General features: G+C 40.6%; 1 protein-coding gene across 5 annotated transcripts in view; it reads right to left on the bottom strand.

Annotated features, from left to right (window-relative positions):
- The window catches only part of ADAR (adenosine deaminase RNA specific), a 50250-nt gene extending 35099 nt beyond the window's left edge, over positions 1-15151 (bottom strand). For 2 of the 5 annotated variants that reach the window (XM_055584104.1, XM_055584109.1), the window contains exon 1: positions 14815-15150. In XM_055584104.1, the coding sequence (XP_055440079.1) occupies positions 14815-14856 (42 nt within the window). In that variant the 5' untranslated portion in view covers positions 14857-15150. Of the gene's footprint in view, positions 1-14716 lie in introns of all 5 variants that reach the window. The other 3 variants (XM_055584107.1, XM_055584108.1, XM_055584110.1) reach the window with 3 other exon arrangements.
- Positions 15152-26736: the final 11585 nt, after the last annotated feature.

Raw genomic sequence — 26736 nt, 5'->3', positions numbered from 1 at the left:
GAGATGTACTCCAGACATTTCTGACATTGGGATGTGAATTACATATTGTTGTTGTTTAGTTGCTAAGTCATGTCTGATTCTTTTGTGACCCCATGGACTGTAGCCTGCCAGTCTCCTCTATCCATGAGATTTCCCAGGCAGGAATTCTGGAGTGGGTTGCCTTTTCCTTCTCCAGGGGGTCTTCCCAACTGAGGGACCAAACCCATGCCTCCTGCATTGCCAGGTAGATTCTTTACCACTGGGAAGCCCATGAATTATATGCGTGGACATTATATATTGGGATATTGCAACTAGTAGTCCCTAAAACTGTTATTAAATTGATAACATGTTCTTATGCTCAGTGGTCTTAAAATCAAAGAAATATGGTATTTAACATTATTCTGAAAATCCTAGCATATACTGTAACACAAAACAGAAGAGATAAATTGACAAAAAAAGAAAGGAAAACATTTGCAGATGATAATATCATAATCCTAGTTGATACAAGAAGATTGAAACTCTTTGGATCACCATCAGTTAAAGAATATGGCTGGATATAAGAGAAATATACAAAACACAACACTTTCTTATATGAAAAGCACTATATTCTTAACAGCAAATAAAACATTTTTAAAAAGGTAAACAGAGACTTCCCTGGTGGTCCAGTGGTTAAGACTCCACCCTGCGATGCAGGGGACATGGGTTCATTGCCTGGTTAGGAAACTAGGATTCCACCTGCTTTGGAGCAGCTAAGTCCACGTGCTGCAGCTACGGAGCCCGCACGTCCCAGCTACTGAACATGCGCCAAAATTTAAGTCTGTCTGCTGCAATGAAAGCCCCCACATGACGCAAGGAAGGTCCTGCTGCCACAACTAAGACCCGAGGCAGCCAAATAAATAGACAAAATATTTTTTTAAATTAAAACTAAGAAGGGAAATATGGGAATAATTCTAAAAAATGTGAAGAGCCTAATGTATTAAAATGTGTGGAAAAGTACAAAACTCTGTTGAGGAATAACTGTCTTAAACAGAAGGATACATCAGTTACAAATGTGATGGCTGAACAGTTTATGACTGCCAAATCAAACAGCAGTTTAACTGCAAATTCTAAGGAGGTTAGGGGCAGTAAGGAGTGGTTGCCTGACAAAATGATTAAAGTTCAAGTGCAAGAAAAAACAAGCAAGGATAGCCAAAATACTTGTTAAAAAGACGACAGCCATACTGATTAAATCAAAGCAGCGCTAGTATAATACCAGAATGGAGCTACAGAGCAGAACCACATTTCCTAATAGGCCCTAGTGTGTGTACAGATCCAATGCATGACAGGAGCCAAAAGCAGCAGCAAGGGGAAGATCAATTAGTCTATATATGGAGCTTGGCTGATTGATAGGCTTTCTAGGACAAAAAAGATCTATTTAACCCTCATATACTGTTGGTGGGAATGTAATTTGGTACAGTCACTACGGAGTAAGTATGGAGGTTCCTTAAAAAACTAAAAATAGAGCTACCATATGACCCTGTAATCCCACTCTTGGACATATATCTGGAGAAAAACATGACCTAAAGGGATGGTGGTGGTGGTTTAGTTGCTAAGCTGTGTCCGACTTTGGCGACCACATGGACGGTAGCCCACTAGGCTCTTCTGTCTGTGAGATTTTCCAGGCAAGAATACTGGAGTGGGGTTGCCATTGATGTATGTACCCCAATGTTCACTGAAGCACTGTTTACAAGCGCCAAGACATGGAAGCAACCTAAATGTCCATCAACAGAGGAACGGATAAAGGAGATGGGGTACACATATGCAACGGAGTATCACTCAGCCAGGAAAAGAATGAAGTAATGCCACCTGAGCAAAATGGATGGACCCAGAGATTGTCATACTGAGTTAAGTCAGTCAGATACAGAAGAAGAACTATCATATGACATCCCTTACATGTGGAATCTAAACAGAAATGATACAAATGAACTTATTTACAAGACAAAAAGAGACTCACAGACTTGGAAAACGAATTTACGGTTGCCAGGGCAAAGGGACAGTTAGGGAGTTTGGGACGGTCATGTACACGCTGCTATATTCAAAATGGATAACCAACACGGACAGCACGTGGAACTCTACCCAAGGTTATGTGCCAGACTGGATTGGAAGTGGATTTGGGGGAGAATGTGCTGCGCTTAGTCGCTCAGTTGTGTCTGACTCTGTGACCCCCATAGACTGTAGCCCGCCAGGCTCCTCTGCCCATGGGATTCTCCAGGTAAGAATACTGGAGTGGGCTGCCATTTCCTTCTCCAGGGATCTTCCCAACCCAGGGATCTAACCCAGGTCTCCTGCATTGCAGGCAGACTCTTTACTGTCTGAGCCACAGTGGATACATGTATATGTACGGCTGATTCCCTTCACTGTTCACCTGAAACCATCACAACATCGTTAATCAGCTATACAACAACACAAAATAAAAATGTTAAATTTTGAAAAAAAAAAACACATCAACTTAAAGCCTTTATTGTTCATTTGCCCCGTCACGTCCAATGCTTTGTGACCCCATGGACTGCAGCATGCCAGGCCTCTCTGTCCCTCACCATCTCCCAAAGTTTGCCCAAGTTCATGTCCATTGCATCAGTGATGCTGCTCCAGCCATCTTATCCTCTGATGCCCTCTTCTCCTTCTGCCCTCAATCTTTCCCAGCATTAGGGACTTTTCCAATGAGTCAGCTGTTCATATCAGATGACCAAAATACTAGAGTTTCAGCTTCAGCATCAGTCCTTTCAATGAGTATTCAGGATTGATTTTCCTTAAGACTGACTGGTTTGATCTCTTTGCTGTCCAAGGGACTCTCAAGAGTCTCTTCCAACACCACAGTTTAAAAGCATTAATTCTTCAGTGCTCCACCTTCCTTATGGTCCAGCTCTCACAACCATACGTGACCACTGGGAAGACCATAGCTTTGACTATACAGACCTTTGTCGGCAGAGTAATGTCTCTGCTTTTCAACACACTGTCTAGGTTTGTCATAGATTTCCTGCCAAGGAGCAAAAGTCTTTTAATTTCATGGCTGCAGTCACCATCCATAGTGATTTTACAGCCCAAGAAGAGGAAATCTGCCACTACTTCAACATTTACCCCTTCTATTTGTCATGAAGTAATGGGGCCGGATGCCATGATCTTATTTTTTTTTTTTTAGTATTTAGTCTTAAACCAGCTCTTTCACTCTCCTCCTTCACCCTCATCAAGAGGCTCTTTAGTTCCTCTTCACTTTCTGCCATTAGAGTGGTATCATCCGCATATCTGAGGTTGTTGATGTTTCTCTTGCCTTGACTCCATCCAGATAACGCACCCAGTCCATTTCTCATGATGTGCTCAGCGTATAGATTAAACAAACAGGCTGACAGCAGACAGCCCTGTAGTATCCTTTCTCAATCTTGAACCACTCGTTTCATACAGGGTTCTAACTGTTGCTTCTTGACCTACATACAGATTTCTCAGGAGACAGGTAGGATGGTCTGGTATTCCCATCTCTAAGAGCTTTCCATAGTTTATTATGATCCACACAGTCAAAGGCTTTGGTGTAGTTGATGAAACAGAGGTAGATGTTTTTTTGGAATTCCCTAGCTTTCTCTATGATCCAGTGAATGTTGGCAATTTGATCTCTGGTTCCTCTTCCTTTTCTGAATCCAGATTGGACATCTGGAAGTTCTTAGTTCACATAATGCTGAAGCCTAGAGTCTAAGATTTTAAGCATGATCTTACTAGCATGGGAGATGAGTGCAACTGTCCAACGGTGAACACATTCTTTAGTACTACTTTCTTGGGAACTGGGAAGAGGACTGACCTTTCCAGTCCTGTGGCCACTGCTGGGTCTCCCAGATTTGCTAACATATTGAATGCAACACCTTGACGGCATCATCCTTTAGGGTTTTGAATAGTTTTACTGGAATTTCATCACATCCACTAGCTTTATTAACAGCAGTGCTTCCTAAGGCCCACTTGACTTCACCTTCCCTAATGTCTGGCTGTGGGTGGCTGACCACACCATCATAGTCATACGGTTCATCTGGATCTTTTTTATACAGTTCTTCCATGTATTCTTTCCATCTCCTCTTAATCTCTTCAGCTTCTACTAAGTCTCTACCATTTACGTCCTTTATTGTGCCCATCTTTGGGCAAAATGTTCCCTTGATACCTCCTATTTTCCTGAAGAGATCTCTAGTCTTTCCCCTTCTGTTGTTTTCTTCTAGTTTTATACACTGTTCATTGACGAAGGCCTTGTCTCTCTGTGCCGTTCTTTGGAAAACTGCGTTTTGGGGGATATATCTTTCCCTTTCTCCCTTGTTTTTCACTTCTCTTCTTTCTTTAGCTATTTGTAAGGTCTCCTCAGATAACCACTTTGCCTTCGTGCTTTTCTTTTTCTTCGGGGTGATTTTGTTTGCTGCCTTCTGTACAATATTATGGACTTCCCTGTCCATAGTTCTTCAGGCACGCTGTTTACAAGTTCTAGTCCCTTAAATCTATTCAGATCATCAGCTTCTCATAGCCAAATTCAGGCTTAAACTAAAGAAAGCGGGGAAAACCACTAGGCCAGCCAGGTACAACTTAAATCAAACCCTCTATGAATGTGCAGAGGAGGTAAAGAATAGATTTAGAGCCTAGCCTGATATTAATAAACCAAAATAAATTACAAATGGATTAAAGGATTATTTGTAAAGCATTTTGAATAAAAACACTGAAAAACAAAATCTTTGGGTATGACGTGACCTGTTTCACAGGAATGGAAGACATCACAAAGGAGAAGACTGACATCTGTTTACTGCAGATAAATTTTTGTACTTCAAAATAGTGACATGATGTTTGAAAATGTTCACAGTAAAAAGTTTTTAAAAAGTAATATTAATTAAAAAATGGAAATGAACAGGGAATCACAGTTGTACACAAGACAGAGTTAATACGTATGTATGTATATATAAAGCCCATGTACCTGCAGTAAGACAGCATGTGCATCTGGAAGTGCTCATATGTGCCAGCGCTGTAGTTTATCCTTTAATTTTCACAACTGCCTTCTAAGAGAGGAACACTGTTACTGTCCCCATGGTATAGCAGGGGAAGCTGAGGTGGACCAAAGTTGTTTAAGATAACTAAGTCAGTACTGGCAGAGCTAGGATTCAACCTCAGGCACTTTGGCTCTGGGGCGGGTGCTCTTGGCCATTACACTATACCGTTCCCACTAATGCTGCAGTCGACAAAAAGCCAATTCACAAAAAAGGAAGTGCAAATGCGTGGGGAGATATTCAATCACATTTATAATACAACTTACATTTTCATTCATAAAATCAGCAATTAAAAAAAAAAAAAAAAAAAAACCAGTGCCAGCTGGGGTGACTCCATGGCTACCTTCACAATCTAATCTTAGATTCTAGGAATCCACTCTGGCCCTCTCCAAAATGTTCTCAAAGATGGTTAGGTCACCATCACCTCCCTTCTTTAACCCTTTTTTGGCTATCTGTTACTCTTGGCATAAAGGCCCAAGTCTATAACAAGGTCAGCGATTCCCACTCTCCAGCCAAGCCTATCCTTTCATGTCACAAAAAGCACCGTCCATCCTGTTTGCCCAATAGCCACAGAGCACTCTCGCAACCTTGAAAAAGCCAAGCTGTAGACTCTTTTCTCCTCCAGTCCTGTCCCTATGCCAGAAGGCATATGAACCTTATAGTATCTATAACCCTAGGAAGCTTCCTTCATAATACTTATCAGTAGCTATAGTTATACAACTGCATGATCTTTGTCTGTCTGTCCTGAGCAGTACTAGTCTTGTACCCTCATGACCCAGTACAGTGCTTTGGCTGTCAAAGATATTCAACAAATATCTGCCAAAGGAATATACATTAATGACTGAATGAAAGAAAAAGAAAGGAGAAAAGTAAAAAATAAGGAAAGGAGGAGAAACAGGCACCCTCCTAGATGGTGGTAAGATTAAGATGCCTTCTTTTTTTTTTTAACAAAGCAATCGGACAATGTGTGTCAGAAGTCTTAAATATATTAATAACGTCATGCAATAATCAACAATCATTATTAATATTGTAATCATATTGCAACATAATTATTAATAAGTATAACTAATAGTGCAATCATAAAAACCTACCTTGAGGAAGATAATTCGAAATCTAGCACAGAAATTTAGGCTGGCTATAGAACTGCATACAATAGCCAAAAACTGAAAACATCTTTAATGTCCAAAACTAGAGATGTGGTCAAGTAGCCTGTGGTACAGTCATAAATTATATAATATATAAAAGTCATATTTATGAAGAGTTAATGCCATGGAAGATGTTTAGTTCATTATAGGGGGAAAGACATAACATTTAAATAGAGAACAGTTAGGGTTTTGAAAAACATGACCAAGTGGCAGACAGTGCTGAGTGCCTGCCCGGGGAACTCTGCCTTCCTTCCTGACAGACCCCTGGTTCTGGCCACAGTCCTCAGAGAAGGCCAGGCTCCCTCCCCGGGGTCAGAGGAAGGACCCTGATTAGCCTAATCTAACCCGGTTTTGGCAGTTCCACTCCTCTTGCCAGTGATACACGTGATACAACTCTGGCCAGCAAAACAAAAGGAAGTCTGTCAGGGGCTTTCTGTGACAAAAATTCCTTGCTGTGAATAAATGGTGCTCTGAGGATGGCAGAGCAGAGGGCTGGGACAACGCTGAGTTGCTGTATCAACCTTCCCTGGAACTGCCCTATCTGTGGGCTGACCAACACAGCATCACGTGAAAGAGAGCAGAATGTTCACGATGATGTCTGAGAGGTGGGATTACCAGAGATTTTATTCATTTTAATAGCTTCTTCAACTTTCAAATTTTTTATAATAAAGCATCAAAGTAAGAGGGAAAAAGTTAATAAGAAAAAGATAACTACCTACTGTATGAACCTTGCCTGGAATAATCTCAGTCTAGATGAAAACAGCCATGTAAATAAATGATTAAGATATGATGAGATAAAATCACAAAATACCACATCATAGCTATTTGTCTGTTGTTGCTTAGTCGATAAATTGTGTCTGACTCTTTGCGACCCCATGAACTGTAGCAGACCAGGCTTCTCTGTTAAATAAAAAATTTTAAAATCCCTCATAATATCTAATGGTGAGGATATGGAGAAACTAGAACTCTTATACGCTGTTGGTGGGAAGGAACGTGAAACACAACCACTTTCAAAACTATTTAGCAGTTTCTTCTAAGGCTAAATAATGCAAATACCCTATGACTCAGCCACGATACTTCTGGGTACTTACTCAAGGAAAATGAAAAGAGATGGGCACAAAAAGACTTACACAAGAATGTTTATGGAACCAGGAATAGGGAGAAGGGAAAAGGGAGAGTTGTTTAATGGGTGCAGAGTTTTAGATTTGAAAATGAAAAACTTCTGGGACTTCCCTGGAGGTCCAGTGGTTAAGAGTGTGCTTCCACTGCAGGGAGCCTATTGGAATCAATGCCTGGTCAGGGAACTAAGATCCTGCATGCTGCATGGCCAAAAAATATAATAATTAATATATATTAAAAGAAAAGAAAATGAAAAAGTTCTGGAGATCGGTTTCACCATGTGAATATACATATACCATTGAACTATACACTTGAAAATGGTTAATTTGGTAAATTTTATGTGTTTTTTCACCACAGTAAAAAAAGAAGAAAAAGAATGTTCATAAAACTTTACTCTTGATAGCCACAAACTGGAAACAACCCCAGAGTCCAGAAACTGACAAATGAATTAAACAACTAATATGCAAGCATAAAGCAGACAGTGACACATGCAACGTGGTTGAACCTCACTAAAAGAAGCCACGCACAAAGTACAAACTGAATAGTGCAATTTACGTGACATTTTAGAGAGGCAAAAGCTGATCTATGATGATAGACATCAGAACAGTGGTAGCCTCTGGGGATACTGGTAACTAGAAAGGTGCATGAGGGAACTGTCTGCAGTGAGGGACATCCTTTATCTTCTTGATTTGGAGGTAATTAAATGGGTATCTGTATTTGCCAAAATTTATTGAATGGTATTCAGTGAATACCGTATCATATTCATAAAATGTTTATTGTATATGATTATAACTCAAAGAGAGATTTAGGGAAGTTTTGAGATGAGGGAATTGGACGAGGCTAAATTCATCATTTTGACTACACTGAGAAGCTGTTAGCCGAACGAGAGTGCTTCTTTAAACCAGATCAATAGCAAGAGATAAACATCTCATGCAGCAATTTATAAAATGCTTAAGAACATTAAAATGATGACAATTATACATATATTTGAAGTCCGTTTTGTGGAGTAAGCTTTGATATTCTACTAAATTTAAAAAAGGAAAAATATATGATACATACACACTAATGTATCTTTAAAACAAAACATAGACCTTTATTTAATTAAAACTGCTTTTATTTAAAACACTGGACAATATTTTCATCAAATACCTTGTTAAAATCTGAAATAAAACCGAATATTAACTTTTTAGTCACATGTCAAAAAGCAAACCTTTAGGACACAGAATGAAGAAAAAATATTTTTAAGCTTACAAACAAAGGAAGAAGTCAAAAAGGACAAAATTTGTCTACAGGAGAATGAAAAACAGGTTTTGTATATTTAATAATAAAGCCAAAATTTGATGGCAACCAACCAACTGGAAGGGTATTTACAGCACATAAGAGTTTTTTGTTTTTTTATAATCAGCACATACTCATTTTTTAGATAATTTGTATAATTTATAAACAAAATCATTTAGAGACAACAAGCAAATCGACAAAATCACAAATTAACAGAATTTTTAAAATGGAAATAAAAATGGTTTACAAAAAACAGTTCAAACTAAATCATAACCAAAAGTGCAAATTAAAATGAGACACTGTTTTTCAAGTTAGCCAAGATTTTCCTCTTTCAGTTAAAATACCCAGTCCTGGAGAGGGCAGGGCTAGACAGGGGCACAGGGAATGGAGAGGCATTGCAGTGTAAACTCAGATTGGAGTGTAAACTTGTACTCACTTTAAAAAAATAATTATTTATTTTTAATTGGAGGATAACTATTTTATTTGGAGATGGAAATGGCAACCCACTCCAGTGTTCTTGCCTGGAGAATCCCAGGGACAGGGGAGCCTGGTGGGCTGCCGTCTATGAGGTCGCACAGAGTCGGACACGACTGAAGTGATTTAGCAGCAGCAGCAGCAGCAACTGTTTTATTAGTGCGTATGTATCATTCTGCCATACATCAACATGATTCAGCCACAGTCTTACTCACTTTTAAGGAAGCAAATGAGGACAAGCAGGTACTGCAGCTAGGTAGAAGGGAGGCCCAGATATTTGGGGGTGAGAGTGGGGTTAAACAACAGCCCTCTCACCTCCAGCCTCTAATGGTAAGAAAATTACTTTTTTTGTGTAATTTTGTTTCTTCTTTAGAACAGGAGGGTATCACTGCTCCACTTTTTCTGTTGGGGCGTAGATGTGGCATGAGTAGGGTTCCCTGAAGATGAGGCACCAGGAAGATGGATGTGGGTTTGGGCCCTCCCTGGGAGAGGCCCAAAGACCAACACCTGAGCAGCCGCTGTGCTGAAGGCCAGAGTGCACTCTGTGCTGCAAGTCCCCCCACATTTGGCTCTGCCACTCACCCCAGGGCAGGGTGCTGTCCCTGGGGAGCAGCGCTGGGCACGGCAGAAGCACCTTGAGATGGCTATGGAGAAGGCAAGGTGCAGATCAGCGTGCAGAACCTCTGGGTGAGAAGCCAAACAATGACAAGAAGATGGAGTATATTTTATGTAAAAGTCCAAGAAAAGGAAGGGAGGAGATACACACCAAGCTATTGGTAGTAGCTCTACCCCTGGAGGGTGAGATAAGCTGGATGGAAAGGGGTCTCATTTCGTTTATAATTTTCTAGTTTGGAATTTTTTTTTAAGCCTCTTTTGAATGTTTGGGTATTAAAAAAAAAGAAAGGTTTAAACTTCACAACCCTTGATCCCCAAACTCCAGTCAAAGAATGAATTGTTAAGGGACTTAAAACCTTCCCTGGCTCATTGTAAGTGCTCAAGGAAATGTTTTAAAGATAAATACTCTAAGGGGGGGGGGGGGGGAGACTCAAACTATGAAAAAAAGCCTTAATATCCTACCTATCACAGTTTAGACTATGAAAAGACTCTTTAAAGTCCCTTGGACTGCAAGGACATCAAACTTGTCAATCCTAAAGGAAATCAACCCTGAATATTCATTGGAAGGACTGATGCTGAAGCTGAGGCTCTAATACTTTGGCCACCTGGTGTGAAGAGCCAACTGATTGGAAAAGACACTGATGCTGGGAAGGATTGAGAACAGGAGGAGAAGGGGACGATAGAAGATGAGATGGTTGGAAGGCATCACTGACTCAATGGACATGAGTTTGAGCAAATTCCAGGAGACAATGAAGGACAGGGAAGCCTGGCATGCTGCAGTTCATGTGGTCTCAAAGAGTCGGACGGGTCTTAGCAACTGAACAACATCAGGAGGGTTTCAGGGGGTGAAATATCTCACAGGGTGGAATTTCCAGGTGGCTGTTCCTCGGGGCTTGACCTCTGCCGGTTCACATGCACACGGGGAGAGGTTCTGCCTTGCTGGGGTGGCACCTGCATACTTGTCTTTAGAGACATTTACAGTGACAACTGTATCTATCGTGCAGATTAATAATGTTGATTAATCCTAATCAACACAGTGGCATCGTTTTCTCCCTGTGAGTAGACTTTCAGTTATTCACCTAAAAAACACTTATTAAGCACATACTATGTGCCAGGCACCATCCTAGACCCTAGAGATACAGTGGTAAACAAAACAAAAATTTCTTTCCTCATACTTTCATGAAACTGATGTTTTAGTGAGAAGACAGGCAACAAACAAATATACAATGTCAATTAGTTCTAAGTGCTAAGAGAAAAATAATGCAGCTAATTTCTTAGCTAAGTAAGAAATACAGAGCACACAGCCTCTGTCTTCAAGGGGCTCTCAGTCTAGCAGAGAACTGACCCGAAAATAGACAGTTATCAAACAGAAATCAAATCCACAATGGGGTTGTGCTCAGGGGTTTATGTGACTTCCTAATTGATGGAGGTCAAAGAAGGTGTCTGGGAAGAGAAGCATGGCCTGAACCCAAGGAAGTCAATCAGCCAAAACAGTATGTGTGAGTGTGTGCATGCACACACGCACAACCCAAACAGCAGACGCAAAGGCAAGGAAAAGATAGAAAGAACATGATCGATGCCATAACAAAATAACAATGTGCGATGGACAAACAAAACCAGGTGGCTTCACTCTAGCTGAAAGACTCTGGGAATGCCTCAGAGAAGTGGAATATGAGCACATATGTCAGCACAGATGCCTATGCACGCACACACACTTGAAGCAATCATTGGTGTTTTCACCTGCCTAGTACTTCTGCACTTCCCCATCCCATGTCGTTGTGGAAAAAGTTTCACTCCTGCCTTCAAAAGTGGGCCTGTGACACAGACTTGCCTAATCATGGCATACGTTGCTCCTTGTCTACATGACTAATTTACAATGCTAGAAGTGAGCTATAAGTCATAGGCTTGGGGCTGCCAGAAGTCACCTTTTTCAATATGAACAGAGAAAACAGCAGAAAAGAATGAGGGCAACAAACAAAAAGAAGCAGAGAAAGGCAGGGTGAAGAGAGTCTTCACGGCATCATTTCAGTCTCATGATCCAGCCATGCCTGAAGTTCACCTTTGGACTGCCTAGTTAAATAATCAATTCTTTTTTGCTTACGTTAGTTTACATTAGGTTTCTGCTATTTACAATTACATTAGCATATACCCTTCTGGGGACAGAACTTCACTCTGTGTGTGGTGGTGGGGGGGTACAAAGGGAAAGGAAGGATAAATTATGTTAAAGCATCTCTCCCATTAAGGCTGATAAACATGATGAAATAGGTGACTTCAGGACATCTGGGAGGCTACAGAAGCAGCAATGAGTGCTCCCTGGGTGGAGGAACTGAGAGTTTATTTGTCACAATCTACATGGGTGGGTTATGCAAATCTTCCAAGTTCCTAATAAGTCACCATACAGATGAAAGTCATCTTCAAACTGAGAAACAACACAGAACAGCTGATCAAAAACACCAAGAATGTCATCTGTTTAAAACCCATTTACTATTCCCACATGAATGCACATCCATCCCAGACCTTTCTCAAATACTTAATTTTGTGACAAACTTAATATTGTGAACTCTCTAACCCTGATACCAAATGATCATCCAGTGTTCTCCAGGAAACTTAACTCAAGCAGCTGCACTCACTATGGTCCAAGTCTAACAGATGTTAGAGTAAAATAAACTGCTGTATCTCAAGAGATCACTACAAAAGCCCAAAAGCTCAGATCCTGTGGTTGACATATTTGAAAACTCAAATCAGTTGGTCACAGATAATACCAGTCGTGGTCTGAATCACAGCTTCAAATCTTTAAATCCTCAAATCAGAAGGAAGGTCACATTACACCCTGTTACAGTATAAAAATAACTAGCTTAAAGGAAACTGTCTTCAGCAATGTTACTCCTGGCTGAAGTAACAGTATCTGGAGATGTTTTCTTCTTTCCAAGTATCTATTGTGTGTCTATGATCCCAGCACATGTGCCCATGAGCCTTTCCTTTTTCTCTGCATGAAAAGGCCAAATCTTGGTTCACATCTGGACAACGCTGGGCAAGATGTAAAATACAAGATAATTTATCACCAGACAATGAGATGTTATTCTTAGAGCAAACACTGGCCCTCTAAACTCTGCTTATGCCTCCCTTCCCCCACTATACTAGGCTCACACTGCCTGGGCTCAAGTCATTGAGAAATGTTCAGTTGCTAAGTCGTGTCCAACTCTTTTTGACCCCATGGACTGCAGCACGTCAGTTCTTCACTATCTCTGGGAGTTTGCTCAAATTCATGTCCACTGAGTTGGTGATGCTGAGAAATAACAAGACCCAAGCCCCACAGAGCCTGAGGGCCTGGGTTCAAGTTCCAGCTCTGCCATTAACTAGTGTCAGAAACTTGGCTAAGCTCATCTTCTGCATCTGTAAAATGGGAATTATACTTATTATAGCACTGGGTTGCTGGAGGGATTAAATCAATTAGTGTCTGTAAAGAGCCTAGTTACAGGGTCACACACCTAGCAAGTGCTCAATAAAGAGAAGTTACAATTAAGAGATGGAGAAGGAAATGGCAACCCCCTCAGGTAGTCTTGCCTGGGAAATCCCATGGACAGAGGAGCCTGTTGGGATGCAGTCTATGGTACTGCAAAGAGTCAGACACGAATGAAGCAACTAAGCATTATTAAGAGAATAAAGTGAGGCTTAATCTTTTTCCAGTTCTAAAATTTAATGGTCTACTGTAGAGAGATGGTGGGTTTCTAGTCTCCCCACCCCCATCCCAACTCTGCTTTATCCTATCTGGCAGAATAGCAAATATTCAGAATAGCAAAAAGTTCTCCTGCTTTTCAAGCAGCTGTACCAACAGGAAACCTTCAGCAAGGAAGCAAGTTCAAGTCATGGGTGCTTGGATCTTACTAATAATAGCTAGACACTTCAAATTCTGACAACAACCCTGCAAGGTAGATATAATTATCCTCATTTGTAGATAAGATCAAGTAGGAGTAGAAAGGTTAAATAACTCAGTCACTGTCATACAGCTGGCAAAGCAGACCTGACTCCCAAAGTTCATGCCCTCTTTCCACTCTATTCCCTGCCTCTCATACAGCAAGCACACCCAACTATGAAATAATGAAATAATGGAAAAGATATTTCAGGATCTCTGACACGATGGGAACAGGCTTTCTTTAGTAAAGAAAGAAACGGGCATCATCACTCACATTTGCTGGGCAATTTGTTGCTCCTGCGTTCTCCCTCCCAGTGGCCTGTTCTAGAGATCCGGCCTCCCTCTCAACATCAGCCACTGTGCAGGCCTCTGTGTGCACATCCTCCTCCCTTAGCAGCTTAGGCTCTGCTCCCTCCCTTACCGCAGGCTGGGACACCCCGACACTGCGCGGAGTATCCGGTGACAGATTCTAAAGCCTTTTTGAAAGACAAGTTTCCCAAACTCTGACATCAACACGTCACACCTGAGGCAGGCTTACCCTCTAGCGGGGCCCAAGAATCAAGCCAGATGAAGGAAGGGGAGGTGACGCAACTAGGCTTCCTGCACCAAGGCCAGAGCGAGGCGGAGCGCAGTGTCCGTGACCCCGCAGTGGGCTCTACACGGCGGACGCCTACGCCTTCCCTGTGGACGGCACGCCAAGGGCGGCGGATGTTATCCCAGGGATGAGGCGCGGGCCTATGCAGTCAGAGCTGAAGACGCAGAAAGGATCGGACCGGAACGAGTCCCAGGCGCCTCGCTCTACTGTCACTCTCCCTCAGGCGAGGGAGTTGGCGAGAGGAAAACAAGGGCCTTTGGTACCCAGCTGTTCGGCTCTGGCTGGCACGAGCGCCAGAGCATCCGTGCGCAGTCTCTGCCGCCCACACCCGGGAGCACGCACACGAGCACTTGGCCCCCGGCGCTCACCTCCCCGCGAGGCTGCCGAGCCCCGCAGCTGCCCGCGACCCCCGCCTCCCCAACCTGGCCCTGCGGCCACCCTCAGCCCACCCGGGCGCCCCTGCGCTCCCTCTTCCAGTAGCGCCCGACACTGGAGCGGCGGTGGGAGCCGGGCGTTCAGGCCACAGAAGGTGATGGCGGGGAAGGGAAAAACCTCTTACCGGGTCCTGTAATTCTCCGGGACACAACTCGACACCAGAGACAGTCACTGCCGCCCGGACCCTCCCCCCGCCCTCCCCCACCACGTAGCCCTCTCTACCTTCTGTCTGAAATCAATGGCCCTGTCGCGGATTGGTGACATCACCGGCGCGCCGGGCGTGGGAGGAAGCACCACGTGATTTCTCGCTCTTTTGTTTGCGTCCTAGTTAAGCTAGGATTTTGTTGCTGCTTTCCTTGGGTTTTTACTGTTCTGTTAATGGTGTTGCTGTAGGCATGGTGCGAATAGGTACTTGGATTTGGGATGCTGCGTTTTTGCTCATGGCCTTGATTAAACTCCTCAGTCATTCATAACGTAGTTAGGCCGGAAGGCCTGGATGGTAGGTGGGTACCATCTTAAAAAAAAAAAAAAAGGATCTCAACTACACTGGATAAGTTAATAATGCCCCCAAATCAGTAGTTCTTGGGTAGAAAGTTCAGATTAAGTATTTTTAATATGTTATAATGAACATTATCTTTAATTCGGCCTTTTTGCTACCCCAACTGAGACAAGAAATATTACTAATAATTTAAATCTTCTAAGTGGGCCTCATACTGTACCACTGCTTTCCCCTAAGAAGTAACCTCCATCCTGACTTGTGTTTACACAACTTTTATATTGCTTTCATTTCTTTTCACATTTATGTACATTATTAAACAGTATATTTTAAAATTAGTTTTGTGTGTGACACAAAGTTTTGTGTGTGACACACATACTGTGTATGTGTGATGTTTTTGAACTTTCATCTACTGTTCTGGACATTTATTTTAACAAACATATTCCTAAGTTACTTAGTCCATTCAGGCTCCTATAACAAATACCAAAGATTTATAAACAGAAATTTATTTCTCACAGGTCTAGAGGCTGAAAGTCAGGGTGCCAGCATGTTCCAGGGAAGGCCCTTTTCCTATTGGCAGAGTTCTTGTATAGCAGAAGGAGTTAGGGATCTCTGTGGGGTCTCCTTTATAAGACTTTGAATTCCATTCATGAGGCCTCTACTCTCATGAGTTAAGCCAAAGGCCCCACCTCCTAATACCATCTGTTGGGCCTTAGGATTCCAACTTATGAATTTGGGGGAGAACACAAATGTTGATCATATCACTAGGATTCATTCTTGTTGTTGAGTGAAGTTGCATTTCATTCATTCTCATGGCTATATAACAAGTCATTCAATTTTGTGGGTGTACCCATTATTCATTCTCTGGCAGCCTAATATTTATGCGATTTCCAGTTGTTGGGTTTTTATTTTGTATATATACAAGCTATATATATATATATATATATATATATATATATACACACACAAAATATATATTTATAAGGAGAAAAGGAAAGACATAAGAATCTGAATGCAGAGTTCCAAAGAATAGCAAGAAGAGATAAGAAAGCCTTCTTCAGCTATCAATGCAAAGAAATAGAGGAAAACAACAGAATGGGAAAGACTAGAGATCGCTTCAAGAAAATTAGAGATACCAAGGGAACATTTCATGCAAAGATAGGCTCGATAAAGGACAGCAATGGTATGGACCTAAGAAGCAAAAGATATTAAGAAGAGGTGGCAAGAATACACAGAAGAACTGTACAAAAAAGATCTTCATGACCCAGATAATCATGATGGTGTGATCACTCACCTAGAGCCAGATATCCTGGAATGTGAAGTCAAGTGGGCCTTAGAAAGCATCACTACGAACAAAACTAGTGGAGGTGATGGAATTCCAGTTGAGCTATTTCAAATCCTAAAAGATGATGCTGTGAAAGTGCTGCACTCAATATGCCAGCAAATTTGGAAAACTCAGCAGTGGCCACAGGACTGGAAAAGGGCAGTTTTCATTCCAATCCCAAAGAAAGGCAATGCCAAAGAATGCTCAAATTACTGCACAATTGCACTCATCTCACACGCTAGTAAAGTAATGCTCAAAATTCTCCAAGCCAGGCTTCAGCAATATGTGAACCGTGAACTTCCTGATGTTCAAGCTGGTTTTAGAAAAGGCAGAGGAACCAGAGATCAAATTGCCAACATCTGCTGGATCATGGAAAAAGCAAGAGAGTTCCAGAAAAACATCTATTTCTGCTTTATTGACTATGCCAAAGCCTTTGACTGTGTGGATCACAATAAACTGTGGAAAATTCTGAAAGAGATGGGAATACCAGACCACCTGACCTGCCTCTTGAGAAATTCGTATGCAGGTCAGGAAGCAACAGTTAGAACTGGACATGGAACAACAGACTGGTTCCAAATAGGAAAAGGAGTACGTCAAGGCTGTATATTGTCACCCTGCTTATTTAACTTCTATGCAGAGTACATCATGAGAAACGCTGGGCTGGAAGAAGCACAAGCTGGAATCAAGATTGCCAGGAGAAATATCAATAACCTCAGATATGCAGATGACACCACCCTTATGGCAGAAAGTGAAGAGGAACTCAAAAGCCTCTTGATGAAGGTGAAAGAGGAGAGTGGAAAATGTTGGCTTAAAACTCAACATTCAGAAAATGAAGATCATGGCATCCGGTCCCATCACTTCATGGGAAATAGATGGGGAAACAGTGGAAACAGTGGCTGACTTTATTTTTGGGGGCTCCAAAATCACTGCAGATGGTGACTGCAGCCATGAAATTAAAAGACGCTTACTCCTTGGAAGAAAAGTTATGACCAACCTAGATAGCATATTGAAAAGCAGAGACATTACTTTGCCAAGAAAGGTCTGTCTAGTCAAGGCTATGGTTTTTCCAGTGGTCATGTATGGATGGGAGAGTTGGACTGTGAAGAAAGCCGAGCGCTGAAGAATTGATGCTTTTGAACTGTGGTGTTGGAGAAGACTCTTGAGAGTCCCTTGGACTGCAAGGAGATCCAACCAGTCCTTTCTGAAGGAGATCAGCCCTGGGATTTCTTTGGAGGGAATGATGCTGAAGCTGAAACTCCAGTACTTTGGCCACCTCATGCGAAGAGTTGACTCATTGGAAAAGACTCTGATGCTGGGAGGGATTGGGAGCAGGAGGAGAAGGGGACAACAGAGGATGAGATGGCTGGATGGCATCACTGACTCGATGGACGTGAATCTGAGTGAACTCCGGGAGTTGGTGATGGACAGGGAGGCCTGGCGTGCTGCGATTCATGGGTTCGCAAAGAGTCGGACACGACTGAGCGACTGAACTGAACTGAACTGAACTGATATACATATATATGTGTATATATTCAGATTCTTTTCCACTATAGTTTATTACAAGATTTTGACTGTAGTTCCCTGTGGTATACAGTAAGTCCCTGTTGTTTATTTTATATATAATAATGTGTATATGTTAATCTTAAACTCCTAATTTATTCCCCCTACCTTTTCCCTTTGGCAAAAGTTTGTTTTCTATGTCTGTGGGTCTATTTCTATGTCTGTTTTGTAAATAAGTTCATTTGTACCATTTTTTTGGATTCCACATACAAGATTCTCTGTCTCATTTACTTCACTTAGTATGGTGATCTCTAGGTCCATCCCTGTTGCTGCAAGTATTTCATTCTTTTTCTGTGGCTCTTTTATCCATTCATATCTTGATGGACAGATGGTTCCTCAAATATTTGTTCCCCTTTTTGTAGGAGGACTACACATTTCTACCTATTGCCATGTGATTTGAAGTGCCCATTTTGGGAGGAGTATGCATATCCACCCAACTGACAATGACTTTGGTCACAATGACTTCATATCTGACCAGAATCTTTAAAAAATATTCTCTCTGTGTTTCCACTAGCTCTCTTGCTGATTTCCCTCTTCAGTGAGAATGACATGTCCTCCACTGGGGATCTGAGAATGCAGAAGACATGTGCTATACAGAGCAAGCAAAAAATAAACACTGAGATTTCGGGTTTTGTTAGTTACCACAGCATATTATACTGAAAACTGACTGATAAATTATTTGTCTATGTCTTCTTTCCTGTTTTTCACAGATAAATCATTGCAGAAGTTTATTTTGTTGGTCTTTTCAAAGAACCAACTTTTGGCCTTGTTGCTCCTCTCTACTATAACTTAGTTTGCTATTTTATTTTTTAGTTCCTACTTTTGCTCTTATAATTATCATATTCCATTCACCTTCTTTGAGTCTATTCTGTTGTTTGCTTTCTACTTAAGTTATACACTTAGTTCATTAATTTTCAGCCTCTTTCTCCTACTGTAGAAATTATTTAAAGCAATAAATTTCCCTTGAAGTACTAATATCGTACAAGTTTTAATATATACTGTTTTCATTAAGTTGTAAAATGTATTTAAAATTGTATTATAGTTTCTTCCTTGACTCATGAGTTATTTAAAAAGCATAGTTTCCAATTTCAAAATCTATGGAGATTTTAAATACTAAAATATGTGCATTGTGATTAGAACATAGTTTTGTAATATTTTTCTTTGAAATTTGTTATTTGCCTTATAGCTTAATTCATGGCCTAATTTTGCAAATGTTCCATATGTGCTTGAGAAGAATTTGTACTGTCTCACTGTTGGGTGCAAAATTGACGTATGTCCATTACTATAAGCTTGTTAATTTTGTTGTTCAGATATACATCTTTGCTGATACTTTTTTTTGGGGGGGGGTCTGCTGGAATCATCAGACACAAAGACATGTTAAAAAAAATCTCCTGCAGTGATGATATATTTGTCCATTTTTCCCTGTAGTTTTTATCAACTTACAATCTATATGTCTTTTTTTACTGGAGTAGAATTGCTTTACAATGTTGTGATAATTTCTGCAGTACGAAAAAGTAAATCAGCTATATGTATACATATATTCCCTTCTTCTTCAGCTTCCCTCCCACCCAACCCTCATCCCACCCCTCTAGGTCATCACCGTATACTCTATATTATCTTGAGCATATTTTATTAGATGCTTATATTTTTAGAACTGTGTTATGGTGTGTGCTCAGCCATATCCGACTCTTTGCAACCCCATGGACTGTAGCCTTCCAGGCCACTCTGTCCATAGAATTTTCCAGGCAAGAATACTGGAGTGGATTGCCATTTCCTTCTCCAGGGGATCTCCTTGCCCAGGGATCAAACCCTGCATCTCTTGTGTCTTCTGAATTGTCAGACAGGTTCTTTACCAGCTGAGCCACAGGGAAGTGTTATGGTAATTAAATCTTAAATCATTATAGAATTATCCCTTTCTATCCCTCTAATGCTCATTATCTTCAATATATTTTATCTGATATTAACATGGCCAAACTAGCTTTCTTTTAGTATTTGCTTGGAATATCATTTTCATTCCTTTTACTTTTAATCATTCTAAGTTCTTTTGCTTTAGAAGTACTCAGAAATCCAGATGGACTTTAAAAAAATTCTGATAATCTCTGTCTTGTAACTGTCAATTTTTGTCCACATATATTTATTGTAATTCTTGATATATTTGAAACTGATTCTGATTTCTACTCGATCCATGTTTTCTATGTTTCTGGCTTTTTTCTTTCTTGCTTCCCCCCACCCTTTCTTTCTTTTTGGATTAACTGAGTTATTTTTGAACTTTTTTCCTATTCCATATTTTTCTTTCTAAATATTTGGAATTATGCTTTCTCTTTTTAGTGGTTACCCTTAAAATTTATCATGCATTCTAAATTTAACACAATGTTGACATTCTCTTCTACACAGTACAAGAGCTTTTGAATAGTTTAGCACTTTTCTTACCCCTTCTGAATAATACAGCACTATTGTCTAATTTTTGGTTCTGTTTTTTCTCTTTTATTAACTCCGTAAACTGGTCATTGTCATTTTATTTACCCAGACAATATTTGTTTGAGTTTACATACAGAGAAAGAAGGAGAGTTAATGTGAGGATGTGTTTATAGACTAGCTGCCACTCTGTGCAAATAGGATAGCTTGATGTTATGGGGCTGTTCTCCAAAAAGTCACAGAAAATGTGTTTCAGGTAAGTCTGCCTGGGAAAATATTTTAAAGATGTCTTCAATTACTTAATAAACTGTCTTGGGGAAAGAAGACAGGAACTGCCCCACTGACTGCCGCTTTCCTTCTGTTAGGAGAGTTAACTCCCCTGCTCCTTGTGCCATGCAGTGCGCCCCACGGTTTCGGAGGTCTCTGCATCCACTGGGTAGCCAGGAGGGAAGAGGTGTGTAGTGTTAGCATAGAGTGTGTACTTGCATGAAAGTGGGTGGAGTCTGTGCAGAGCTGGCCCAGATTAAAAGTGAGGCCAAGGAAATCTCAAGTGGAGCATATAATGAAAAATGAAGAGGGAGAAGGTTCTCAAAAGAAGGAATAGCATTTTAGAGGCACAGGGATGGAAGAAAGCTCTCTTCCTTTAAGGAAATGCAAGAATAGCAGTTTCTGAGAAGTCTCTGGCAGTCCAGTGGTTAGGACTCCGAGCTCCCACTGCCAGGGGCCCAGGTTCAATCCCTGGACAGGGGACTAAGCTAGCTGCAAAACAGTTTCTTTCAAACTGAAGAATTTCCTTTCTGTGACCTCTTAAAGACGTATTTTTACTTCTGTGAGCCTTTTCTGTAAGCTCAAAGTTCAGGTTGTATATACATGAATTTGAATTTCTAACATTGAGAGTAATTACAGATAGAGGGTACAGGTTACTGGGAAGAAGAAAATGATGTTTGTGGGCATATATGTTTTTGCTGTGATAGTTTGGTAGAGATATAAAGCTAAGGCAAAGAAAAGCCTTTGGAATGGTCCATCTCAGTATCCCTGACAGGAATGGTACTGAATATGTCAGGACTTCTCAAGAGCCAGATCAGTGTGTTCTGTTAATGTTCTGGTGGGTTCTCAAAGTTTTTATTGGCAGAATTTTACATTTGAGAAATCCTCTGGGTGTTATTAAGGACTTCCCTTTAAAAATTCTCTGAGCTAGGTAGAATAAATTAAAATCATCCAAGGACATTTCAAAACAAATTGTATCAGACCAAACCTCCTGTGGAGAATAGTTAGAAGAGCTGGATAAAATATTTTTTAAAAATATCTATTTGAAAGCATATCCATTGAGATAGCAAAGGATTTAAGAGTAAAGAGACTGGAGAAGAGGGAATCCCACAGAAGTGAGACCAACATTTGACCCCACATATGGTGTTTACTCGGAGAAGGCAATGGCACCCCACTCCAGTACTCTTGCCTGGAAAATCCCATGGGTGGAGGAGCCTGATAGGCTGCAGACCATGGGGTCGCCAAGAGTCGGACATAACTGAGTGACTTCACTTTCACTTTTCCCTTTCATGCATTGGAGAAGGAAATGGCAACCCACTCCAGTGTTCTTGCCTGGAGAATCCCAGGGACGGGGGAGCCTGGTGGGCCGCCGTCTATGGGGTCGCACAGAGTCGGACACGACTGAAGCGACTTAGCAGCAGCAGCAGCATGGTGTTTACTGTTAGCTTTCCTGGTGGCTCAGTGGTAAAGAGTCCACCTGCCAACACTTCCTGGCCAATGCAGGAGATGTGGGTTCAACCCCTGGGTCACGAAGACTGCCTGGAGAAGGAAATGGCAATCCACTCCAGTGTTCTTGCTTGGGAAATGCCATGGACAGAGGACCCTGGTGGGCTATGGTCCATGGGGGTCACAAAGAGTTAGACATGACTTACGGACTAAACAGCAACAACTGTATTTTTGAATTCTGAAGTCAAAGCTGTGAGGGTAAGAAGCTGGATAGAGCTTTTGGAAGGGGAACAGTAACTGAAGTTCAGAACTCACTGATGAGAACGGTCCTGGTAAACATACCAGGTTTAGATTGGGATCCCTAACTCTCAAGGAAATTGAAATCCAGCTTGAAACAATTCAATTTTAGATGTATTAAGTGGTTTGCCCCTATCTTAACCTCTCCTATAAACCATCTTGCCTGGGAGAAGATAATATTGTCCAGTACTTCAAACATTTTAATACAGTACGTCTAGCATTTAATGAAAAATAGGGTGGAAAAAAAGAAAAGACTTTCCCAAAATTCAGACACAAGATAAATAATAAAAAGAGGTCGACAGGAAATCCAGATATTAGAGTTATCATACACAGAGTTTAAGATAGCTATAATGAACATGTTTCAGAAATTAAATTACAAATACAGTATTTGGGGCCTGTGGTTGTACAGTAAAAATGTATTTTTTTGTCTTCCCAACTCACATCAATTGTTTTTACAAAACAACATGCAGGGGAATTCTCAAGTTACATTGCAAATACAGGATTGTTGGTAGAATATCAGAATTGTTGGTAGAATATCAGAATCAGATGTTTTGAGACGTAAACCCAGTGTCAACAAAGGAGGTGCATATAGGGATATTGGTTTAAAAAAAAGCCATTCTACTGCATGCAGAACAGCTGTTTGTAAACAATTATATTATTGAGAGTTTTAGCATTTTCTATCCTATTATTATCACCTGTTACTTACAGGTGTTCTACTGTGTTTAGTTTTAGGAAATTGATTAGAGAGTTTGGTTTGAAATTTAATACATTATAATTTTTTCCTTTTAAAATAATGGGGAATGAGCCCTGATTAGATTTTTTGTGCAGAATACCTGGTTTTCAGGATTGGATTACTGATATTATCAGGCATTATCAGGAGATACTTGGTGAGTAGGTTTCACTGTATCTTTTTTTTTTTTCAATTACTGCAGTTTTTAATGCTCTCTTCCTAAAAGTCCATTTTCTAATCAGTTACTACCGCACAATTGCACTCATCTCACACGCTAGTAAAGTAATGCTCAAAATTCTCCAAGCCAGGCTTCAGCAATATGTGAACCGTGAACTTCCTGATGTTCAAGCTGGTTTTAGAAAAGGCAGAGGAACCAGAGATCAAATTGCCAACATCCGCTGGATCATGGAAAAAGCAAGAGAGTTCCAGAAAAACATCTATTTCTGCTTTATTGACTATGCCAAAGCCTTTGACTGTGTGGATCACAATAAACTGTGGAAAATTCTGAAAAAGATGGGAATACCAGACCTCCTGACCTGCCTCTTGAGAAATTCGTATGCAGGTCAGGAAGCAACAGTTAGCACTGGACATGGAACAACAGACTGGTTCCAAATAGGAAAAGGAGTTCGTCAAGGCTGTATATTGTCACCCTGTTTATTTAACTTCTATGCAGAGTACATCATGAGACACGCTGGACTGGGAGATACACAAGTTGGAATCAAGATTGCCGGGAGAAATATCAATAACCTTAGATATGCAGATGACACCACCCTTATGGCAGAAAGTGAAGAGGAACTCAAAAGCCTCTTGATGAAAGTGAATGTGGAGAGTGAAAAAGTTGGCTTAAAGCTCAACATTCAGAAAACGAAGATCATGGCATCCGGTCCCACCACTTCATGGGAAATAGATGGGGAAACAGTGGAAACAGTGTCAGACTTTATTTTTCTGGGCTCCAAAATCACTACAGATAGTGACTGCAGCCATGAAATTAAAAGACGCTTACTCCTTGGAAGGAAAGTTATGACCAACCTAGATAGCATATTCAAAAGCAGAGACATTACTTTGCCAAGAAAGGTCCGTCTAGTCAAGGCTATGGTTTTTCCAGTGGTCATGTATGGATGTGAGAATTGGACTGGGAAGAAGGCTGAGCACCGAAGAATTGATGCTTTTGAACTGTGATGTTGGAGAAGACTCTTGAGAGTCCCTTGGACTGCAAGGTGATCCACCAGTCCATTCTGAAGGAGATCAGCCCTGGGATTTCTTTGGAGGGAATGATGCTGAAGCTGAAACTCCAGTACTTTGGCCACCTCATGCGAGGTGTTGACTCATTGGAAAAGACCCTGATGCTGGGAGGGATTGGGGGCAGGAGGAGAAGGGGACGACAGAGGATGAGATGGCTGGATGGCATCACTGACTCAATGGACGTGAGTGTGAGTGAACTCCGGGAGTTGGTGATGGACAGGGAGGCCTGGCGTGCTGGGATTCATGGGGTGGCAAAGAGTCGGACACGACTGAGCAACTGATCTGATCTGATCTGAACTATGCAACTAACTTTTGCATATTTATTTTATGTTCAGCTTTTTAAATTCTACTGATTTGTTTATTCTATGTATTTTTCATGTAGATAATATGTCCTGTGAATACCAGATTTGACTCTTCCCTTCTAGTCTGTATACATTTTATTCACTTTTTTCTTTTTGGTGTTACTGTTCCGGGTAGAGACTGTAATATAGCAAGTAGTGGTTTTAAAACATGTCTGCATGTTTAAACCTCTTCTCACAAAAGGGGAATATGGGTTGCTGTAGTGACTTGCTTCAAATGAATAAAATTTGGCAGAATTAATGCTGTGGTGTGACTTCCAATGTTATGCATAAAAGGCAGTATTTTTTGTGCCTCTTTTTCTGTCTCTCTATCTTAGACTAAACCAGTTTCCCTCAAGTTTATCAATTTTCAATCAACCTGGGCTTTGTTGATCCTGTTTTCAATTTCATTATTTCTCTACTTATTATTATTATTTTCTTCCTGATATTTTCCTCTTGATTAGTCTGTTGTTCTTTTTCTAATTTCTTAAGTTGGACATTTAGCTCATTATTTTTATTCTCTCCACGTTTCTGACTAATTTCCCTTCTTTTAGAATGCCACCAATTTTTTATTTCTAGAAGTTCAGTTTGGCACTTTTTCAGAGCAAGGTCATTTTTACAGTCTTGTTCCTTACCCATGTGTCTAAGTCTTTTTTTAAAAAAATCTACCAATATATTTGTTTTTGTTTATATGATCATTTCAATACCACACATCTTTGTGGGTCTGATTTCACTGCAGGTTTTTCTTCTGATTTTCTCATATGATGTCTTGTTTTCTCATATATTCTGTAATTTTTATTGTGCTCTTCTGTTTGCTGAAACTGTATTGTGAACAGTATTTGAGGCCTACATTAAGGGTATTTCCCTTAGAAACACTTTTTCTTTCTGCTTACTATGTCAGGGACACTCCAAAACTTGGGACCACGCTGAACTGAATTTTTGGCCTGGAGTTTTTTGATCACGCAGTAGCATGAATTTGGTTACCATATCTTTGTGAGGGCCAACTTGCTGCTTATGAATCATTTGGGGGAAATTTTACCTTACTCCACTCAAGAGCTATATCCCTCTCCCTTTATGAAGCAAACTTTTCACAGAGAGTATAGCCCTTTGACAGTACTGGCTTTATGCAAGCTTTTAAAACCAAATTTCCAACGTGCAAGGGCACTAAACTTGGCTTTCTGTTTCACAGCATGGTTGATGAAACTACAGTTCTAGGTTATTGGGAGTCATGAGATGCTCCTAGGAAAGGGGGCTGAATTTGGTGCTCATTTACCCTCTGGTTTTATGCTTTTGATTTATTTTAGCCTCTGAGGAATTCCCTTACTTTCTTGCCTGCTCAGCTATCTATCTATCTATCTATCTATATATTTATAGAGAGAGAGAGAGAGATTAAAAAAAATATTTTATTTAGTATTTTTAGGAATTGTTTTTAAAGCAGGAGTGTTTTTTTGTTTGTTTTGTGGTGCTTTGAATAGTAACTTTTCTTTCATATTGCCAGAATGGGAGCCCCGTTAATTCTCCAATGCTTGCTGAAGCTTCCATTCCTACCACTTCGCTGAAACTACTTTTGCTGAAGCTGTCAGCCATTTCCATGGTGCCATATTTAATGACCCTCTCAGTGTCCTTGCGCTTACCTGACCTATCCAGCACATTTTTATTACATCCTTTTCTTTGAAACATTCAAAAAGTACATTCAAACGGTATTAAAATTCTCTTCCTGGCTTCAAAATTGTTGCTTGTTCCACTCTCAACACTGCTACTGAATAGCAATGTATATTAAATATTTAATTGAAAGCATTGTAATCAGTATCATTCCCTGTAGAAGTATTTCCAAAACCTTCAGGCTCCTTATATGACTGCTGACATTTACTACAACATAAAATCAAAGCAATATGATGAGATTAGAATAAATATGTAACCAACTTTCTATTTTTTATAAGCACATTATCTACTTTGTGAATTATGTACTGTGATGTGATACTTTTCCTTAAAGTCATGATCCCCCCCTGAGCTATTAGTTAAATCATTA

The sequence above is a fragment of the Bubalus kerabau genome, chromosome 6 (genome assembly GCF_029407905.1).
Source record: "Bubalus kerabau isolate K-KA32 ecotype Philippines breed swamp buffalo chromosome 6, PCC_UOA_SB_1v2, whole genome shotgun sequence".
Taxonomy (NCBI): Eukaryota; Metazoa; Chordata; class Mammalia; order Artiodactyla; family Bovidae; genus Bubalus; species Bubalus kerabau.
Note: the sequence above shows the minus strand (reverse complement) of the source record. Positions and strands in the feature narration are given on the sequence as shown.